Below are 21,925 nucleotides of genomic sequence, written 5' to 3' on the forward strand. Positions count from 1 at the left end.
TCGTCATTACCATCATCATCATCATCATAGTCATCGCCATTACCATCATCATCATGATGAACATTAGTATAGCTAGTTAGCATTCTTAGAAGGGTGTTAAGAGGCCGAGTCGTATCAGGTGCGCAATTCGAGTTGCGTCCCTTAGGCACGACGGAAAACTCTGATCTGGGTTCGAATCCTGGTTCGTCTTGATTAACAATTTTGCTTTGTCAGCACAAAACCGTACTTGTGGGTTTCAACAAGCGATTAATGTCTAAGAACTACAAATGCCCATACTCTTTCCTCCAATATTAAACTGCACATATGATGTAGCTGAAATACTGCCCAAAATGCGCGTACCAAATGACCAGTCACTCATTCACTCACTTACTATTTTGTGCGCGGTTGAAGTTCTGGTATACGGGAGCCCCATTTAAGTCATCATATGTCTCCGGCGAATCCCTGACACGGGTGTTTACCTCCAGGTGAGAATAATTGGACGTGTCTAGGTAAACATGAGAATATACATATAAACACCTGGAATATAGCAAGTTTTAATTAGCATCATGTGTTTATTTTCTGACACATTTTTTTTGTGTTTTCCGAGATACATGCACATATTTTATCACATGAAATAAACTCGATCATCTTCTGCTAGTGTTTGTTACAGTCCCATGACAACAGCTATTGATGTTCAGCAACCCATGCCTGTCGCAAGAGGAGACCCGTGAAGATTCTGGGGTAGAATATAGGTCTTCAACAACCCATGCTTGCCGTAAAAGGCGACGGTGATTGTCGTAAGAGGCGACTATCGGGATCGGGTAGTCAGGCTCGCTGACTTGGTTGATGCATGTCATCGATCCCAATTGCGTGGATCGATGCTCATGATATCAATCACTGAATTGTCTGGTCCAGACTCGATTATTTACAGACCGCCGTCATATAGCTGGAATATTGCTGAGTGCTGCGTTAAACAACCAACCAACCAACCAACGTAAGAGGTGACTGACGGGATCGGGTTGTCAGGCTCGCTGACTTCGTTGAGGCATGTTGACATACATGGAGAATCAGGTGGTTGTATACGTGTTGACATACCTTGAGAACTAAGTGGGTATACCTGTGTTCATATACCTGGAGAATATAGTGATTATACTTGTGTTTACATACCTGGAGAATCAGTTGGTTGTACATGTGTTGACATACCTTAAGAATCAGGTGATTGTATACGTGTTGACATACCTTGAGAATAAGGTGCTTGTACCTGTGTTTATAAACCCGGAGAATCAGATGATTGTATACGTGTTGACATACCCGGAGAATCAGGTTTTTGTACATGTGTTGACATACCTTGAGAGGTGGTTGTATACCTGTTGACATACCTGGATTGTCCACTGATTGAGGATCGTATTCTGGGTTGTTAATCTTTCTAAAAATTAAAACAAAACAAAGAGTGAGTCGCACCCAAACTAAATCATTAACACTTAGATGATCACTGAGGGGTGCAGTTTGTTGGCTTTCTGTTTGATACATTCCACCTACATCATGGGTTAAAGTCACAGGAAACATTCCACCGACATCAAGGGTTAAAGTTAAAGGAAACATTCCACCTACATCAAGGGTTAAAGTTAAAGGAAACATTCCACCTGCATCAAGGGTTAAAGTTAAAGGAAACATTCCACCTGCATCAAGGGTTAAAGTTAAAGGAAACATTCCACCGACATCAAGGGTTAAAGTTAAAGGAAACATTCCACCTACATCATGGGTTAAAGTTAAAGGAAACATTCCATCTTTATCATGGGTTAAAGTCCAAGGAAACATTCCACCGACATCAAGGGTTAAAGTTAAAGGAAACATTCCATCTTTATCATGGGTTAAAGTCCAAGGAAACATTCCACCGACATCAAGGGTTAAAGTTAAAGGAAACATTTCATCCACATCAAGGGTTGAAGTTAAAGGAAACATTCCATCCACATCATGGGTTGAAGTTAAAGGAAACATTCCATCCACATCATGGGTTAAAGTCCAAGGAAACATTCCACCGACATCAAGGGTTAAAGTTAAAGGAAACATTCCATCCACATCATGGGTTAAAGTTAAAGGAAACATTCCATCTACATCATGGGTTAAAGTTAAAGGAAACATTCCATCTTTATCATTGGTTAAAGTCCAAGGAAACATTCCATCTACATCATGGGTTAAAGTTAAAGGAAACATTCCATCTTTATCATTGGTTAAAGTCCAAGGAAACATTCCATCCACATCATGGGTTAAAGTTAAAGGAAACATTCCATCCACATCATGGGTTAAAGTTAAAGGAAACATTCCATCCACATCATGGGTTAAAGTTAAAGGAAACATTCCATCCACATCATGGGTTAAAGTTAAAGGAAACATTCCATCTTTATCATGGGTTAAAGTTAAAGGAAACATTCCATCTACATCATGGGTTAAAGTTAAAGGAAACATTCCATCCACATCATGGGTTAAAGTTAAAGGAAACATTCCATGTTTATCATGGGTTAAAGTTAAAGGAAACATTCCATCCACATCATGGGTTAAAGTTAAGGGAAACATTCCATCCACATCATGGGTTAAAGTTAAAGGAAACATTCCATGTTTATCATGGGTTAAAGTTAAAGGAAACATTCCATCCACATCATGGGTTAAAGTTAAGGGAAACATTCCATCTACATCATGGGTTAAAGTTAAGGGAAACATTCCATCCACATCATGGGTTAATGTTAAGGGAAACATTCCATCCACATCATGGGTTAAAGTTAAAGGAAACATTCCATCTACATCAAGGGTTAAAGTTAAAGGCAACATTCCATCTTTATCATGGGTTAAAGTTAAAGGAAACATTCCATCTACATCATGGGTTAAAGTTAAGGGAAACATTCCATCCACATCATGGGTCAAAGTTAAAGGAAACATTCCATCCACATCGTGGGTTGAAGTTAAAGGAAACATTCCCCCCTACATCATGGGTTAAAGTATATATGCATGTGAACTTACAGGTCAGTTTTGTCCGTTGCCCTCCCTGCAAAAGTAGAAAAACCAAGAATGAGTGAGTAGGTTTTGAACCTTATTTCCGTTATATCAGGGTGCACTTAGTGCTCGTAGACAATCCGACGGGTGTTAGTGTTGGTACAAAGTCAGATCATAGGTATGGCGCAAGATTACAAGATCACAACAGACTTAAGAATAAGTGACGCAGTTCTGCAAAGATAATAGGAGCCCCTTCAAAGCATGGGCAAGGTAAGATATAAATGTTAGCAGAAGTCCCCAAAATTATCATTGATGATTGTTGATCCACATATCGCATTACCATTCTTTAGAATTGGTTATGACATGCTGTGATGCCATGTTTATTAGGAATATTGTCAAAGGCGAGAAAATGAGGAGAATTGAAATGTAAACCCTTAAGAGAAACTTCCCTGAAAGCAGCCTATTTATCAGATGACGCCATGGAATCGTTTTTTGTGACGTCATGATTAATGGTTGTCATATCGTATTTTTTCAACAATGAAGCACTGTGACGTCATATGGATTTAAATGACAAATCATCATTAAGAATTGCTATAATGCACATGTGCAAATATCGGATAGTTACTAGTATTACACACAACCAATCTCCCCTTATGGTAATGTGTAAAATTATACGTTGTACTTACGTCTCATTGGTCGAATCTTTTTAACATACAGCACAAAGCAGCCAGCGATTATTGCTACCAAAAGGAGGCTTATTACCAAGCCTATTCCAATTCCAGCCCCGACCGTTAACTGCTGTGGTACTTCTGGAGAAGCAATACAATAAATTTAAATTCGAAAGCAAATGAATACAAACATCCAAACAATCACTCCAAGAACAATTGACCATCGTTCAAAACAGCAAGATAATTCATGTTATGGTCGTTCTACTTAAGCAATACAATTATTATAACTTCGAAAGCAAATGAATACAATAATTCAAATTATCAATACAAGAACAACTGATCATCGTTAACTTCCAAACAGAAAGATAATTCATGTTATGGTCCTTTTACGTAAGCAATGCAATTAATATAACTTCGAAAGCAAATGAATGCAAACATCCAAACAATCACTCCAAGAACAATTGACCATCGTTCAAAACAGCAAGATAATTCATGTTATGGTCGTTCTACGTAAGCAATGCAATTAATATAACTTCGAAAGCAAATGAATGCAAACATTCAAACAATCACTCCAAGAACAATTGACCATCGTTCAAAACAGCAAGATAATTCATGTTATGGTCGTTCTACGTAAGAAATACAATTAATATAACTTCGAAAGCAAATGAATGCAAACATTCAAAGTATCAATACAAGAACAACTGATCATCGTTCCAAACAGCAAGATAATTCATGTAATGGCCCTTCTACAAGTGCACTACGATTATTATAACTTTGAAAGCAAATGAATACAATCATTCGAACTACCAATTCAAGACCTATTGATCATCGTTCCAAACAACAAGACAATTCATTGACTGTTCTTTCGAACATACAGTGACACACTGTTTTTTCGAAGTACTGGAGATTATCGAACCTATTTCGAGTCAGCAGTAGTTCGACACAAAAGTAATTTTGGTGCTGCTAAAGATTTTGCCTGGTATAAAGATTACAATGTGTAAGACGATATGTCGAGTTGATGGTGTCCCGAGTTAAAAGGATTTCAATGTAGATGTATATCACATCCTTAGAGTTCTAACTCAAAAAGGTCACACAAAAAACAAGAATGTGACTCCGGGTTAGCACTGGTTCCCGGTAACCTGTACTGGTCCCAAGAGACGTCTTATTGGATAAGGTGGTCAGACTCGGTGACTTGGTTGATTGCGTGTCATAGTACCCCGATGGCGTAGGTGCACTTGATTGCTCGTAATATCAACCCTTGGTTTGTCTGGTCGAATGAAACATTTTGCAGACAAACCAACGGAATTATGTGCTGAGAAAAAGCACTATGTGCCAAGTAAAGGTATAACCACCATTAATATTTGTAACGACGATCAGTTGTGGAATAACAATCCTGTTCCTACCTGATGTTGTGACGTTGATATAATTGGAATGTGTACTATTCCCAAAAACGTTTTTTGAGAATATTCTAAAGGTGTAGGTTCTAGCAGGATGAATGTCTGATACGGTGGCATACACAAATTTCTTCCGACCAGGGTCTTCAATTTCAGATGTTTTCTGCGTCCACTCCCTACTGTCTCTGTCCGCCGTGGTCTGGTACTCTAGGAAATACTGTTGTGTTGCTCCTCCATTGAAGGCCGACGCCCAGAGCACGGTGATGGAGTCGGTTGTCGCGTTAGCCTTTTTCAAGGTGCTCACTCGGAATGGTGCAGCTGAAGACATGATCGTATATATGTTTTTGTTTGTTGTTTAACGCCGCACTCAGCAATATTCCAGCTATATGACGGCGGGCTGTAAATAATCGAATCTGGACAAGACAATCCAGTGATTGACATCATAGGCATCGATCAACGCAATGGGGATCGATGACATGCATCAACCCGATCTCGTTAGTCGCCTTTTACGACAAGCATAGTCGCCTTTTACGGCAAGTATAGGTCTATGAAGACCTATTCTACCTCGGATCATCACGGGTCTATATATATGTACATGCAGTCTTCTTACATGTAGCTTAGTCTTGAGTGTGTGAGTGAGTGGTGTTTTACACCGCTTTCAGCAATATTCCAGGCATATAGCGTCGGAAGACACCAGAAATAGGCCTCATACATTATACAATGAATAAACCGGGTGTTCGCAGTGAAAAGCCAATGTTTTAATCACTGAGCTACCAGCCACACTTTCAATTGGTTATAGCGTGTGTGTGAGTAACTGTTGTTTTCACAAGCAATATCACAGGTCGGAATCGTCTCCGAACATGTTGGGAATCGAACCAAGGTATTTTGAGAAAAGAGGAAACTATTCAACCTCCTTACTACCTCAGCACATCACAGAGCATGTGACATATAAGCATAATGTAATTATGATAATGATAAATAGATATTTGTAATGCACTATAGTCCATCCGTCGACGCCATTATTACCCCGGCAAATGGATCAGCGTGCACTGCCTTTTCTCAGCCCCCTGGGGAGTATATAACCGAAGCTGCCAGTGAAGCGCTTGGAGGTTAACTATCTGATCCCAGCGGATACCCATTCACGGCTGGGTGAACAGATGCGTATTTCCAAGAATAAACTTCAGGTGCTAAATGTGCGGGGAAGGACCGAAGCTCTAGAAACATATTCCAAAAGTCAAGCTGCCGAATACGAGCACCCATCCAAGGATTCTTCGCGACCGACGTTGCTAGACTTTGCCTGATTTGTGAGCAGAGCGCTGTGCACAGGACCATGTGCCATCATAAGTTACACGGTCAGCTCCCTTGGGAGTATAGTGGTGCATACTATCAGAAAGGGGATACCAGGAATAGACTCATCACATGTGGGGAACCTAGTCTGGGAGAGACGCGCAAACAATTCACCTACTGAGCTACCCCTAAGATATCCCCGAGTATGTGCCGTGCAGTTGTCATCGTTATCATCCTGTACGTTCAAGTCGTAAGAATGCAAGAAATCTTCTCGTTAGTTCAACTGAGCAGGCATACTGAAATACATATGATGGTTACACGAGTATTAGAGACGCGCAAACAATTCACCTACAGAGCTACCCCTAAGATATCCCCGAGTATGTGCCGTGCAGTTGTCATCGTTATCATCCTGTACGTTCTAGTCACATGGGTGACACGCTTGGATACGCTTTTGTCATCTGACCAATGGTCAGTTTGGATGTCCGATTCGGTTTGAATGTAATTGCTGGTCGTGATATGCGTGTCTTGTGATAAATAGAGATTTCCCTCCATCGAATTTCAGCGTAATAATGCAAGAAATCTTCCCGCTAGTACAACTGAGCTGGCATTCTGAAATACATATGATGGTTACACGAGTATTAGAAGCCGGATGTTAGTTCATCGATTCGTCACACGGGTTCAGTGATTGAAATCAATTTCTGTACATGATGACAGTGATCGGCAGGAATATTGTGGGAAGTGGCAATAACCCGACTCACTCACTCACTTTTTCACTCGACCAGGTCCACTGATAAAACTGGTCTACTTCAGAATTCGTTCAAAGTATCTGCCATACAGCTTGATTTTAGAAGTTCATTTCGAAATTGTTTTAGAAATGATATATGAAATGCTCTTACTTTCAGATCTAAGCCGATAATTCAGAGTAGTCTCCCCTTCTCCATTCTTGACCTCCAGAATATACTCGGCGTAATCGTCAGCGTTTAGAACTGTGACGTTCAAGGATGACGTCAAATCATTGTTTATTATTTCAAAATGACCAGAGCTGTTCTGTATTTTAGTAACGAGACCAGTATCCAGATCTTTGTGGCTCCACGTGAACTGAGGGAGAGGGTCGGCTATTATGTTGGCACTGAATAATGCAGACTCGTTCACCTTCTTTGTCACATTCTTCAGACTGCTAGACTGCTGACGTGGCTTACCTTGTAAAAAAGAACAGTAGTTATTTTCTTTGTTGTCAGTGTAATATAGGGTGAAGAAGAACAATAGTTATTTTCTTTGTTGTCAGTATGATATAGAGTGAATAAGAACAGTAGTTATTTTCTTTGTTGTCAGTACGATATAGAGTGAATAAGAACAGTAGTTATTTTCTTTGTTGTCAGTATGACATAGGGTGAATAAGAACAGTAGTTATTTTCTTTGTTGTCAGTATGATATAGAGTGAATAAGAACAGTAGTTATTTTCTTTGTTGTCAGTATGATATAGAGTGAATAAGAACAGTAGTTATTTTCTTTGTTGTCAGTATGACATAGGGTGAAGAAGAACAGTAGTTATTTTCCCTGTTGTCAGTATGATATAGGGTGAATAAGAATAGTTATTTTCCCTGTTGTCAGTATGATATAGAGTGAATAAGAACAGTAGTTATTTTCTTTGTTGTCAGTATGATATAGAGTGAATAAGAACAGTAGTTATTTTCTTTGTTGTCAGTATGACATAGGGTGAAATAGAACAATAGTTATTTTCTTTGTTGTCAGTATGATATAGAGTGAATAAGAACAGTAGTTATTTTCTTTGTTGTCAGTATAATATAGGGTGAATAAGAACAGTAGTTATTTTCTTTGTTGTCAGTAGGATATAGAGTGAATAAGAACAGTAGTTATTTTCTTTGTTGTCAGTATAATATAGGGTGAATAAGAACAATAGTTATTTTCTTTGTTGTCAGTAGGATATAGAGTGAATAAGAACAGTAGTTATTTTCTTTGTTGTCAGTATAATATAGGGTGAATAAGAACAATAGTTATTTTCTTTGTTGTCAGTATGATATAGGGTGAATAAGAACAATAGTTATTTTCTTTGTTGTCAGTATGATATAGGGTGAATAAGAACAATAGTTATTTTCTTTGTTGTCAGTATGATAAAGAGTGAATAAGAACAATAGTTATTTTCTTTGTTGTCAGTATGATATAGGGTGAATAAGAACAATAGTTATTTTCTTTGTTGTCAGTATGATATATGGTGAAGAAGAACAATAGTTATTTTCTTTGTTGTCAGTATGATATAGGGTGAATAAGAACAATAGTTATTTTCTTTGTTGTCAGTATGATATAGGGTGAATAAGAACAATAGTTATTTTCTTTGTTGTCAGTGTGATATATGGTGAAGAAGAACAATAGTTATTTTCCCTGTTGTCAGTGTGATATAGGGTGAATAAGAACAATAGTTATTTTCTTTGTTGTCAGTATGATATAGGGTGAATAAGAACAATATTTATTTTCTCTGTTGTCAGTATGATATAGGGTGAATAAGAATAGTTATTTTCCCTGTTGTCAGTATGATATAGGGTGAATAAGAATAGTTATTTTCCCTGTTGTCAGTATGATATAGAGTGAATAAGAACAGTAGTTATTTTCTTTGTTGTCAGTATGATATAGAGTGAATAAGAACAGTAGTTATTTTCTTTGTTGTCAGTATGACATAGGGTGAAATAGAACAATAGTTATTTTCTTTGTTGTCAGTATGATATAGAGTGAATAAGAACAGTAGTTATTTTCTTTGTTGTCAGTATAATATAGGGTGAATAAGAACAGTAGTTATTTTCTTTGTTGTCAGTAGGATATAGAGTGAATAAGAACAGTAGTTATTTTCTTTGTTGTCAGTATAATATAGGGTGAATAAGAACAATAGTTATTTTCTTTGTTGTCAGTAGGATATAGAGTGAATAAGAACAGTAGTTATTTTCTTTGTTGTCAGTATAATATAGGGTGAATAAGAACAATAGTTATTTTCTTTGTTGTCAGTATGATATAGGGTGAATAAGAACAATAGTTATTTTCTTTGTTGTCAGTATGATATAGGGTGAATAAGAACAATAGTTATTTTCTTTGTTGTCAGTATGATAAAGAGTGAATAAGAACAATAGTTATTTTCTTTGTTGTCAGTATGATATAGGGTGAATAAGAACAATAGTTATTTTCTTTGTTGTCAGTATGATATATGGTGAAGAAGAACAATAGTTATTTTCTTTGTTGTCAGTATGATATAGGGTGAATAAGAACAATAGTTATTTTCTTTGTTGTCAGTATGATATAGGGTGAATAAGAACAATAGTTATTTTCTTTGTTGTCAGTGTGATATATGGTGAAGAAGAACAATAGTTATTTTCCCTGTTGTCAGTGTGATATAGGGTGAATAAGAACAATAGTTATTTTCTTTGTTGTCAGTATGATATAGGGTGAATAAGAACAATATTTATTTTCTCTGTTGTCAGTATGATATAGGGTGAATAAGAATAGTTATTTTCTTTGTTGTCAGTATGATATAGGGTGAATAAGAACAATAGTTATTTTCTTTGTTGTCAGTATGATATAGGGTGAATAAGAACAATAGTTATTTTCTTTGTTGTCAGTATGATATAGGGTGAATAAGAACAATATTTATTTTCTCTGTTGTCAGTATGATATAGGGTGAATAAGAATAGTTATTTTCTTTGTTGTCAGTATGATATAGGGTGAATAAGAATAGTTATTTTCTTTGTTGTCAGTATGATATAGGGTGAAGAAGAACAATAGTTATTTTCTTTGTTGTCAGTGTGATATAGGGTGAATAAGAACAATAGTTATTTTCTTTGTTGTCAGTATGATATAGGTTGAATAAGAACAGTAGTTATTTTCTTTGTTGTCAGTATGACATAGGGTGAAGAAGAACAATAGTTATTTTCTTTGTTGTCAGTATGATATAGAGTGAATAAGAACAGCAGTTATTTTCTTTGTTGTCAGTATGATATAGAGTGAATAAGAACAATAGTTATTTTCTTTGTTGTCAATATGATATAGGGTGAATAACAATAGTTATTTTCTTTGTTGTCAGTATGATATAGGGTGAATAAGAACAATAGTTATTTTCTTTGTTGTCAGTATGATATAGGGTGAATAAGAACAATAGTTATTTTCTTTGTTGTCAGTATGATATAGGGTGAATAAGAACAATAGTTATTTTCCCTGTTGTCAGTATGATATAGGGTGAATAAGAATAGTTATTTTCTTTGTTGTCAGTATGATATAGGGTGAATAAGAACAATAGTTATTTTCTTTGTTGTCAGTATGATATAGGGTGATTAAGAACAATAGTTATTTTCTTTGTTGTCAGTATGATATAGGGTGAATAAGAACAGTAGTTATTTTCTTTGTTGTCAGTATGATATAGGGTGAATAAGAACAATATTTATTTTCTTTGTTGTCAGTATGAAAAAGGGTGAATAAGAACAATAGTTATTTTCTTTGTTGTCAGTATGATATAGGGTGAATAAAAACAATAGTTATTTTCTTTGTTGTCAGTATGATATAGGGTGAATAAGAAAAATAGTTATTTTCTTTGTTGTCAGTATGATATTGGGCGAATAAGAACAATAGTTATTTTCTTTGCTGCCAGTAAGATATAGGGTGAAGAAGAACAATAGTTTTTTTCTTTGTTGTCAGTATGATATAGGGTGAATAAAAACAATAGTTATTTTCTCTGTTGTCAGTATAATATAGGGTGAATAAGAACAATAGTTATTTTCTTTGTTGTCAGTATGATATAGGGTGAATAAGAACAATAGTTGTTTTCCCTTGTTGTCAGTGTGATATAGGGTGAATAAGATCAATATTTATTTTCTTTGTTGTCAGTATGATATATGGTGAATAAGAACAATAGTTATTTTCTTTGTTGTCGGTATGATATTTGGTGAAAAAGATCAGTAGTTATTTTCTTTGTTGTCAGTATGATATAGGGTGAATAAGAACAATAGTTATTTTCTTTGTTGTCAGTATGATATAGGGTGAATAAGAACAATAGTTGTTTTCCCTTGTTGTCAGTGTGATATAGGGTGAATAAGATCAATATTTATTTTCTCTGTTGTCAGTATGATATAGGGTGAAAAAGATCAGAAGTTATTTTCTTTGTTGTCGGTATGATATTTGGTGAAAAAGATCAGTAGTTATTTTCTTTGTTGTCAGTATGATATAGGGTGAATAAGAACAATAGTTATTTTCTTTGTTGTCAGTATGATATAGGGTGAATAAAAACAATAGTTATTTTCTTTGTTGTCAGTATGATATAGGGTGAATAAGAACAATTTTTTTTCTTTGTTGTCAGTGTAATATAGGGTGAACAAGAACAATAGTTATTTTCTTTTATGTCAGTATGATATAGGGTGAACAAGAACAATAGTTATTTTCTTTTATGTCAGTATGATATAGGGTGAATAAGAACAACAGTTATTTTCCCTGTTGTCAGTGTGATATAGGGTGAATAAGAACAATAATTATTTCCCTTGTTGTCAGTGTGGCTTAAGGTAAAGAAGAACAATAGTTATTTCCCTTGTTGTCAGTGTGATTCAAGGTTCAGACGAACAATAATTATTTTCTTTGGTTTCAATAGGATTTAAGGTAAACAAGAGCAATAATTATTTTCCCTGTTGTCAATGTGATATGGAATCAGTAACATGAAAGAGATGCAGATGTTTATACACTGAATATGAGAAAATGCCGAATTAGTGCCTTTGTCACCATTAAACAAATGCTGTACTCATCACCTTTTTAAATACTCCTGAAACTAAGCTCTTAATCTGTCATGCAAGTGGGCCCTGGATATAACGTGAAGCTGCAAGTTAATCACGCAACTGTTGATGCGGTTGATACACTGATTGACTCACTCACTTACTCATCCACTAACCCACTCACCCAGTCACTCACTCATACCGCCATATATCCATGAACTAAATACTCACACAATACACGCAGTGTTTTCTCGGTCGTCTTTGGTGACGAAAAGTTTGCATTAGTAGCAAGACACTGGTGAGCTCCTTTATCTGAACACCCGGCCCTGAAGGTTCTGTAGGCTGATCTGCTGTTTTGTGTTCTATGACTTGAGACTGGTCCCCTGATAGTTAGCGTAGGAGTTGGAACGCTGCTAACGTTGCATGATATGGTGATAGTTTGGTTCTCCTTCACGGTAGTGTCGGTCATAGACATACTTGGGGTGTCTAGGTCTGTAGAACAAGACGAGAAGAAAATAGATCCACTATTTGGTCTGTAAATAGTGAGTGAGTGAATTGGGTTTAACGCCGCTTTTAACATTATTCCAGTTATATCACGGCGTGTCAGCTTAATGTGGGAAGAAAGTCCGAAGTGATGCAGGTCCCAGACGTTTACCATTTTGGTGAAAGCCAAGAGCACGGGTATGGTGCTGACAAACCTAGAAACATAGTCGGAGAGAACCGGATTCGAACCAACAATCACAGCAATCATAGGGACGCGATCATCATCGAGGTTGACCACCCGATCCCGTTAGTCGACCTACGGCACGCATGGGTTGCTGAAAATCAATTCTAACCTAGATCTTCACAGGTGTAATAGGTTAAAGCTCCTGGTGTCAAATCGTTGAAATGCTTATGATTAGTTAAATATTATATTTTTTCAATATCAAAAATAACATTCCATCAATACCACGGCTGTCTGTACGCAGTCGAATCCGGACTGGAAAAAATCAGTGATTGATATTATGACCAACGTCCAACACTATCGCGTACAATGACGGACCACCCGATACAATTTAGTAGTTGGTTTTGTACGACATGCAGTACATTGCATAGGAACAGTTCGGATATAAAATAGTGTTCGCACCTGACCCAAATATTAATGTCGGAATATTCCCACATAGGGGCGGAAAATTAGCTTAACTTGTACCGGACATTATCGCCATAATGTTCACACTTGGACCGGACGTTTTCGCTATAATGTTCACACTTGGACCGGACGTTATTGCCACAATGATGTCACTTGGACCGGACATTATCGCTATAATGTTCACACCTGGACCGGACATTATCGCCATAATGTTCACACCTGGACCGGACATTATCGCCATAATGTTCACACTTGGACCGGACGTTATTGCCACAATGATGTCACTTGGACCGGACATTATCGTTATAATGTTCACACGTGGACCGGACATTATCGCCATAATGTTCACACTTGGTCCGGACATTATCGCCATAATGTTCACATTTGGACCGAACATTATCACCATAATGTTCACAGCTGGACCGGACATTATCGCCATAATGTTCACACTTGGACCGGACGTTATCACCATAATGTTCAAACTTGGACCGGACATTATCACCATAATGTTCACACTTGGACAAGACATTATCACCATAATGTTCACACTTGGACAGGACATTATCACCATAATGTTCACACTTGGACCGGACATTATCGCCATAATGTTCACACTTGGACCGGACATTATCCCCATAATGTTCACACTTGGACTAGACATTATTGCCATAATGTTCACACTTGAACCAGACATTATCGCGCTAATGTTCACACTTGGACCAGACATTATCACCATAATGTTCACACTTGGTCCGGACATTATGGCCATAATGTTCACACCTGGACCGAACATTATCGCCATAATGTTCACACTTGGACGGGGCATTATCGCGCTAATGTTCACACTTGGACCGGACATTATCACCATAATGTTCACACTTGGACCGGACATTATCACCATAATGTTCACACTTGGTCCGGACATTATGGCCATAATGTTCACACCTGGACCGAACATTATCGCTATAATGTTCACACCTTGACCGGACATTATCGCCATAATGTTCACACTTGGACCGGACATTATCGCCTTAATGTTCACACTTGGACCGGACGTTATTGCCACAATGATGTCGCTTGGACCAGACATTATCGCTATAATGTTCATACTTGGACCGGACATTATCGCCATAATGTTCGCACTTGGACCGGACATTATCGCCATAATGTTCACACCTTGACCGGACATTATCGCCATAATGTTCACACTTGGACCGGACGTTATTGCCACAATGATGTCACTTGCAATTGGACCGGACATTATCGCCATAATGTTCATACTTGGACTGGACATTATCGCCGTAATGTTCACACTTGGACCGGACGTTATTGCCACAATGATGTCACTTGGACCGGGCATTATCGCTATAATGTTCACACATGGACCGGACATTGTCGCCATAATGTTCACACTTGGACCGGACATTATCGCCATAATGTTCCCACTTGGACCGGACATTATTACCATAATGTTCACACTTAGACCAGACATTATCGCCATAATGTTCACACTTGGACCGGACATTATCACCATAATGTTCACACTTGGACCGGACATTATCACCATAATGTTCACACTTGGACCGGACATTATCACCATAATGTTCACACTTGGACTGGACATTATCACCATAATGTTCACACTTTGACCGGGCATTATCGCGCTAATGTTCACACTTGGACCAGACATTATCACCATAATGTTCACACTTGGACCAGACATTATCGCCATAATGTTCACACTTGGACTAGACATTATTGCCATAATGTTCACACCTTGACCGGACATTATCGCCATAATGTTCACACTTGGACCGGACGTTATTGCCACAATGATGTCACTTGGACCGGACATTATCGCTATAATGTTCACACTTGGACCAGACATTATCGCCATAATGTTCACACTTGGACTAGACATTATCGCCATAATGTTCACACTTGGACCAGACATTATCGCCATAATGTTCACACTTGGACTAGACATTATTGCCATAATGTTCACACTTGGACCAGACATTATCACCATAATGTTCACACTTGGACCGGACGTTATCACCATAATGTTCACACTTGGACCGGGCATTATCGCTATAATGTTCACACTTGGACCGGACATTATTGCCATAATGTTCACACTTGGACCAGACATAATCGCCATAATGTTCACACTTGGACTAGACATTATTGCCATAATGTTCACACTTAGACCGGACATTATCTCCATAATGTTCACACTTGGACCGGACATTATCAACATAGTGTTCACACTTGGACCAGACATTATCGCCATAATGTTCACACTTGGACTGGACATTATCGCCATAATGTTCACAATTGGACCAGACATTATCGCCATAATGTTCACACTTGGACCGGACATTGTCGCCATAATGTTCATACTTGGACCGGACATTGTCGCCATAATGTTCACACTTGGACCGGACATTGTCGCCATAATGTTCAGACTTGGACCGGACATTGTCGCCATAATGTTCACACTTGGACCAGACATTATCACCATAATGTTCACACTTGGACCAGACATTATCACCATAATGTTCACACTTGGACCAGACATTATCGCCATAATGTTCACACTTGGACCAGACATTATCGCCATAATTTTCACACTTGGACCAGACATTATCGCCATAATGTTCACACTTGGACCGGACATTGTCGCCATAATGTTCATACTTGGACTGGACATTGTCGCCATAATGTTCACACTTGGACCGGACATTGTCGCCATAATGTTCATACTTTGACCGGACATTGTCGCCATAATGTTCACACTTGGACCAGACATTATCACCATAATGTTCACACTTGGACCGGACATTATAACCATAATGTTCACACTTGGACCAGACATTATCGCCATAATGTTCACACTTGGACCGGACATTATCGCCATAATGTTCACACTTGGACCAGACATTATCACCATAATGTTCACACTTGGACCGGACATTGTCGCCATTATGTTCACACTTGGACCAGACATTATCGCCATAATGTTCACACTTGGACTGGACATTATCGCCATAATGTTCACACTTGGACCGGACATTATCACCATAATGTTCACACTTGGACCGGACATTGTCACCATTATGTTCATACTTCGACCGGACATTATCGCCATAATGTTCACATTTGGACCGGACATTATCACCATAATGTTCACACTTGGACCGGACATTGTCGCCATTATGTTCATACTTGGACCGGACATTGTCGCCATAATGTTCACACTTGGACCGGACATTGTCGCCATTATGTTCATACTTGGACCGGACATTGTCGCCATAATGTTCACACTTGGACCGGACGTTATCGACATAATGTTCACACTTGGACCGGACATTATCGCCATAATGTTCACACTTGGACCGGACATTATCGCCATAATGTTCACACTTGGACCGGACATTATCGCCATAATGTTCACACTTAGACCGGACATTATCACCATAATGTTCACACTTGTATCGGACATAAAACGCCATAATGTTCACACTTTGATCGGACATAAACGCCTTAACGGTCTCATTTCAACCGAACATTCAACCGGACTTTAACGTTATAGTGGTCTCTCTTGGACTTGCCTTGACGTTGTGAGACTCACGCTTGCTCCGCACACTATTTGACTGTGACAGTTACTGTCTACAGTTCAAAGAGAGACTGCAGCACGTCGAATCCCTATTCGGTTAGATCCTGAATATTGGTTTGTCGGCTCCATACACGTGTTCGCCGGTTTCACAAACGTAATACATGTCTATGACCTCCAGCACTTTGAATTGATCACCTCCATAAAGCTAACACGACTTATATGACTAGTTACTGTAAGAAACGACGTTAATTCAAAATATAAGCAAATGTTGGCCTTTATGACAGCTTGATGTGGATCGTATTCCTGCGGAAGCTGAAGCAGGTTGCTCTGTGTCGTGCGCGCGATGAACTGTGACGTCATACCTGACTGCAAAGATCAACGTTAACACCCGCACTGTCAACCACTGGTTGACGAGCCGCCTAATCCGTCATGATATAATAGATACTGTTCTGGCTAAGGTGTAACACAGTCACTCTGACAACACACGAACTACGTTAACTTATTCCTCTCAGTCCATTTTGTCACGCGATGCGAACGCGATACCCATGCGAATCTCACACAGTTCTTACGACGTCCTACGCGTCATTCCTGCGATACTTACGCGATGTTTGTGCTTTACCTACACAGTATTCTCGCGATGCGAACGCGATACCCATGCGAATCTCACGCAGTTCTTACGACGTTCTACGCGTCATTCCTGCGATACTTACGCGATGTTCGTGCTTTACCTACACAGTATTCTCGCGATGCGAACGCGATACCCATGCGAATCTCACGCAGTTCTTACGACGTTCTACGCGTCATTCCTGCGATACTTACGCGATGTTCGTGCTTTACCTACACAGTATTCTCGCGATGCACATCGGGCGGGTGACGATCACGTTGAATTACGACTACCTCGATAGCAATAATGCTTTGCTTTGAAGATGGGTGGTCCTACTTATATTTGTTGTCTTGTGTACATATTCATACATACAGTTTATGGTGACGGCTACTGTCGCCGTCGCCGTTCCTGTTCCACTGATCATATTGTTAGTAGCCGTGCAGGTGTATGTCCCCACGTCGCTTCGTACAGCACTGGGCTTATTCACTGCGAAAGATAATCAATTATTAAACGTTATCAAGGACTGAATGAACTGAGTTTTAACATCTTGAACAGTATTTGGGTTATTTCCCGGCGTATATGCTGATATGGGTTGAAAGCTCTAACTGATTCAGGTCTCAGGAATTTACCAATTTGTTGAAACCTGTGAAAAATCCATGATAATCTGGGATACAAACCCACATCGGATTCTGTCACGCATAAGGGACGCAACTCTTCAGCGCAAATTGCGGCGTGTTTGGCGACTTGGCCAAGGAACTTATATTTAATTAAAAGAATTGTTGACCAAGACAAAATCTTCCAGTGACATTAACTTTGCAAAATTTCATTTTCATATTTATTCTAAAAAGACAGGTGTGGGTTGTACAGGTCGTGGATTGGACAAGTTGTGAGATTTTAGGGACTGGTTACTTGATATAGTTATTGTTTTCAAGAGTTTTCGGAAACAATTTATTTTTTTCGATAAAATCCCAGCTTCCCCCAAAATACCAAATAGTCGGGTCCTTAGTTTACCTGAGGTTCCGCTCAGATTTGTTGACCCTTTCTTCCACTTTATTGATGCCGTCGGTACAGCCAATGCCGAGCACGTCAAAAATAGGGGTTTGCCTTCGTTGACGTCGTGGCTCCCAGCAAAGTTCAGTGTCACGGTTGGTTTATCTAAAGATATCAAAGGCGAAAACACTCAGTGAAGACGTATTGGCGTCCACCTGGATGTACTTACCACAGATCTAATGTAGCTTCTACATGTGTAGTCTTGTGGATACAATAATATCCTTTATTACAGTTTCATGAGGAAAGAGGTTTTGTTACAGATGTTGATAGCGGGCGTTTTAACCAGATTCCGTGGATCATTGCTAACACTATCAATCAATGGTCTATCTCGTCCAAATTTCAGGGTTATCAGGCTGGAGTAGTGCGGCGTTTTTGCAGCAAAGAACACTTTTATAAAGAAAGTTGTGTGAGTGGTAGGGGCTACCTGGGCAGGATATGCTTCCCCCTTTTCGCGAACACGTGGTGTCATCAGTCATTCATTCATATACCTTTCATACATCTTCTTCTTCTTTCCCCCTCGTTCCCTCTCCACCCTTCATCTACCTCTCTACCACCTCACATGATGTCCCCTCTCTTTCTACCACTTCCCCCTGTCACCCACACCCTACCCACTGTCTCTCTACTCCTCTCCTCTTACCACCAACCGCCCTGTCTCTCCCCCCCTCTCTCTCTACCACTTCCCCTCTCCCACACCCTACCCACTTTCTCTCTACCCCTCTCCTTCTTACTACCAACCGCCCTGTCTCTTCCTCTCTCTCTCTCTCTCTCTACCCACCCCCTACCCACTGTCTCTCTACTCCTCTCCCTCTTACTACCAACCGCTCTGTCTGTTCCTCTCTCTCTCCCCCTCCCCCTCTCCACCCACCCCTACCCACTGTATCTCTACCCCTCTCCTTCTTACTACCAACCGCCCTGTCTCTTTCTCTCTCTCTCTCTCTACCCCTCCCCCTCTCCACCCACCCCTACCCACTGTCTCTGTACCCCTCTCCTTCTTACTACCAACCACCCTGTCTCCTCCTCTCTCTCTACCACTCTCCACCCACCCCCTACCCACTGTCTCTGTACCCCTCTCCTTCTTACTACCAACAACCCTGTCTCTTCCTCTCTCTCTACCACTCTCCACCCACCCCCTACCCACTGTCTCTCTACCCTCTCCGTCTTACTACCAACCGCTCTGTCTCTTCCTCTCTCTCTACCCCACCCCTCTCCACCCACCCCTACCCACTGTCTCTGTACCCCTCTCCTTCTTACTACCAACCACCCTGTCTCTTCCTCTCTCTCTACCACTCTCCACCCACCCCCTACCCACTGTCTCTCTACCCTCTCCGTCTTACTACCAACCGCTCTGTCTCTTCCTCTCTCTCTACCCCACCCCTCTCCACCCACCCCTACCCACTGTCTCTGTACCCCTCTCCTTCTTACTACCAACCACCCTGTCTCTTCCTCTCTCTCTACCACTCTCCACCCACCCCTACCCACTGTCTCTCTACCCTCTCCGTCTTACTACCAACCGCTCTGTCTCTTCCTCTCTCTCTACCCCACCCCTCTCCACCCACCCCTACCCACTGTCTCTGTACCCCTCTCCTTCTTACTACTAACCACCCTGTCTCTTCCTCTCTCTCTACCACTCTCCACCCACCCCCTACCCACTGTCTCCCTACCCTCTCCGTCTTACTACCAACCGCTCTGTCTCTTCCTCTCTCTCTACCCCACCCCTCTCCACCCACCCCTACCCACTGTCTCTGTACCCCTCTCCTTCTTACTACCAACCACTCTGTCTCTTCCTCTCTCTCTACCACTCTCCACCCACCCCCTACCCACTGTCTCTCTACCCGCTCCGTCTTACTACCAACCGCTCTGTCTCTTCCTCTCTCTCTACCCCACCCCTCTCAGCCCACCCCTACCCACTGTCTCTCTACCCTCTCCGTCTTACTACCAACCGCTCTGTCTCTTCCTCTCTCTCTACCCCACCCCTCTCAGCCCACCCCTACCCACTGTCTCTCTACCCTCTCCGTCTTACTACCAACCGCTCTGTCTCTTCCTCTCTCTCTACCCCACCTCTCTCAGCCCATCCCCTACCATCGGTCTTTCTACCCTCTCCTTTCAACTACCAACCGCTCTGTCTCTCCCTCTCTCTCTACCCCTCCCGCCCCACACCTTCCTCTCTCCACCCTCTCTCTATCATCTTCACATCCTTTTATTTAGTTATTAGATGCGGATAAAAGCTTACCAACTGACTGCACTTACACTGAATGGTAACCGTTTGAGTTTCAGTCTCGGTTCCCAATGTGGAAATTAACCGACATTTGTAAACGCCCCCCGAAGTCGTGGTAACGTAATTCGGGGGCAGTACTGCCGATGCGTTTGTGCCGAAGGTGCTGGAGGTCCAATGAGATTTTGTTGTTGCATGCGTAGATGAGAGGTTCCATGTCAAAACAGATTCCCCACCTGGGGCCTCCCAGGTCAATGTGGTGGCGGTTTCATTGGTCGAGAGTGTATAACTGCATGTTAATCTTATTTCCCTCGTTGACGCTACTGCCGTGGGCGTGGATCCACTGATGCTTAATGTGGCGGCATCAATATTACCTGAAAGAAGGACAAAATTATATTGACAATTATATAGAAAATAAGGCTGAAGTTTATCACAAAATATATTTCAAATGCTGCGTCAAACTGTGTATATGTGTATATGTGTAAGAATATATCATAAATATAACAAAAAGTATATCAACAGATTTTTAAACGATATATCAAAAGGTATTACATCAAAAGTATATCGAAGCGTATTAAAAAGTATACCAAGAAGGAGATTAAATGGTATATTAAGAAGTATATCAAACAACGGTTACGTCCCTGAGTAACGTCAGGATGCGCTGGTTGTGAGATTCTCTTTGAATACTTTTATTTCCAAGTACGCACACACATGAAATAAATGAGCCACATGCAATAATAAGTGTACTTATAATAATTGTTCAAACATACAAACAAACAAACAAACAAACAAACAAACAAACAAACAAACAAACAAACAAACTAACCTATTTTTTGTTTGTTGCTTAAAGCCACACTCGGCAATATTCCAGCTATATGACGGCGGTCTGTATATAATCGAGTCTGGACCAGACAATCCAGTAATTGACACCATGATCATCGATCCACGCAATTGGGAAACGATGACATGCATTAACCAAGTCAGCGAGCTTGACCACCCGATCCCGTTAGTCGACTCTTACGACAAGCATTGTCGCCTTTTACGGCAAGCATGGGTTGCTGAAGACCTATTCTACCCAGGATCAATACCGGACTACTAACCTGTTAAGTATGTTATATGCAAAATGTTTCTTGTTCTTGGTAAACTGTAATGACATGTCAATGAGGATTGATCGATGGTGATTTTCTTCACCAACTTCGGTAAACAAAGTACCTGTCGTTTGAGACTCAATTGCTGGCTATT

General features: G+C 40.1%; 1 protein-coding gene across 3 annotated transcripts in view; it reads right to left on the reverse strand.

Annotated features, from left to right (window-relative positions):
• LOC124132928 (hemicentin-2-like) overlaps positions 1-21,925 on the reverse strand; it is a 62,194-nt gene that overhangs the window by 18,788 nt on the left and 21,481 nt on the right. For all 3 annotated transcript variants that reach the window (XM_048398461.1, XM_048398460.1, XM_048398459.1), the window contains exons 3-12: positions 20,719-21,057; positions 18,433-18,576; positions 17,794-17,907; positions 12,301-12,561; positions 7,213-7,515; positions 5,039-5,347; positions 3,654-3,776; positions 2,995-3,019; positions 1,359-1,405; positions 371-484 (exon numbers count right to left, since the gene is read on the reverse strand). In XM_048398461.1, the coding sequence (XP_048254418.1) occupies positions 371-484; positions 1,359-1,405; positions 2,995-3,019; positions 3,654-3,776; positions 5,039-5,347; positions 7,213-7,515; positions 12,301-12,561; positions 17,794-17,907; positions 18,433-18,576; positions 20,719-21,057 (1,779 nt within the window). The remainder of the gene's footprint in view (positions 1-370; positions 485-1,358; positions 1,406-2,994; positions 3,020-3,653; positions 3,777-5,038; positions 5,348-7,212; positions 7,516-12,300; positions 12,562-17,793; positions 17,908-18,432; positions 18,577-20,718; positions 21,058-21,925) is intronic.

The sequence above is a fragment of the Haliotis rufescens genome, unplaced genomic scaffold (assembly GCF_023055435.1).
Source record: "Haliotis rufescens isolate VD_foot unplaced genomic scaffold, xgHalRufe1.0.p SCAF_18, whole genome shotgun sequence".
Taxonomy (NCBI): domain Eukaryota; kingdom Metazoa; phylum Mollusca; class Gastropoda; order Lepetellida; family Haliotidae; genus Haliotis; species Haliotis rufescens.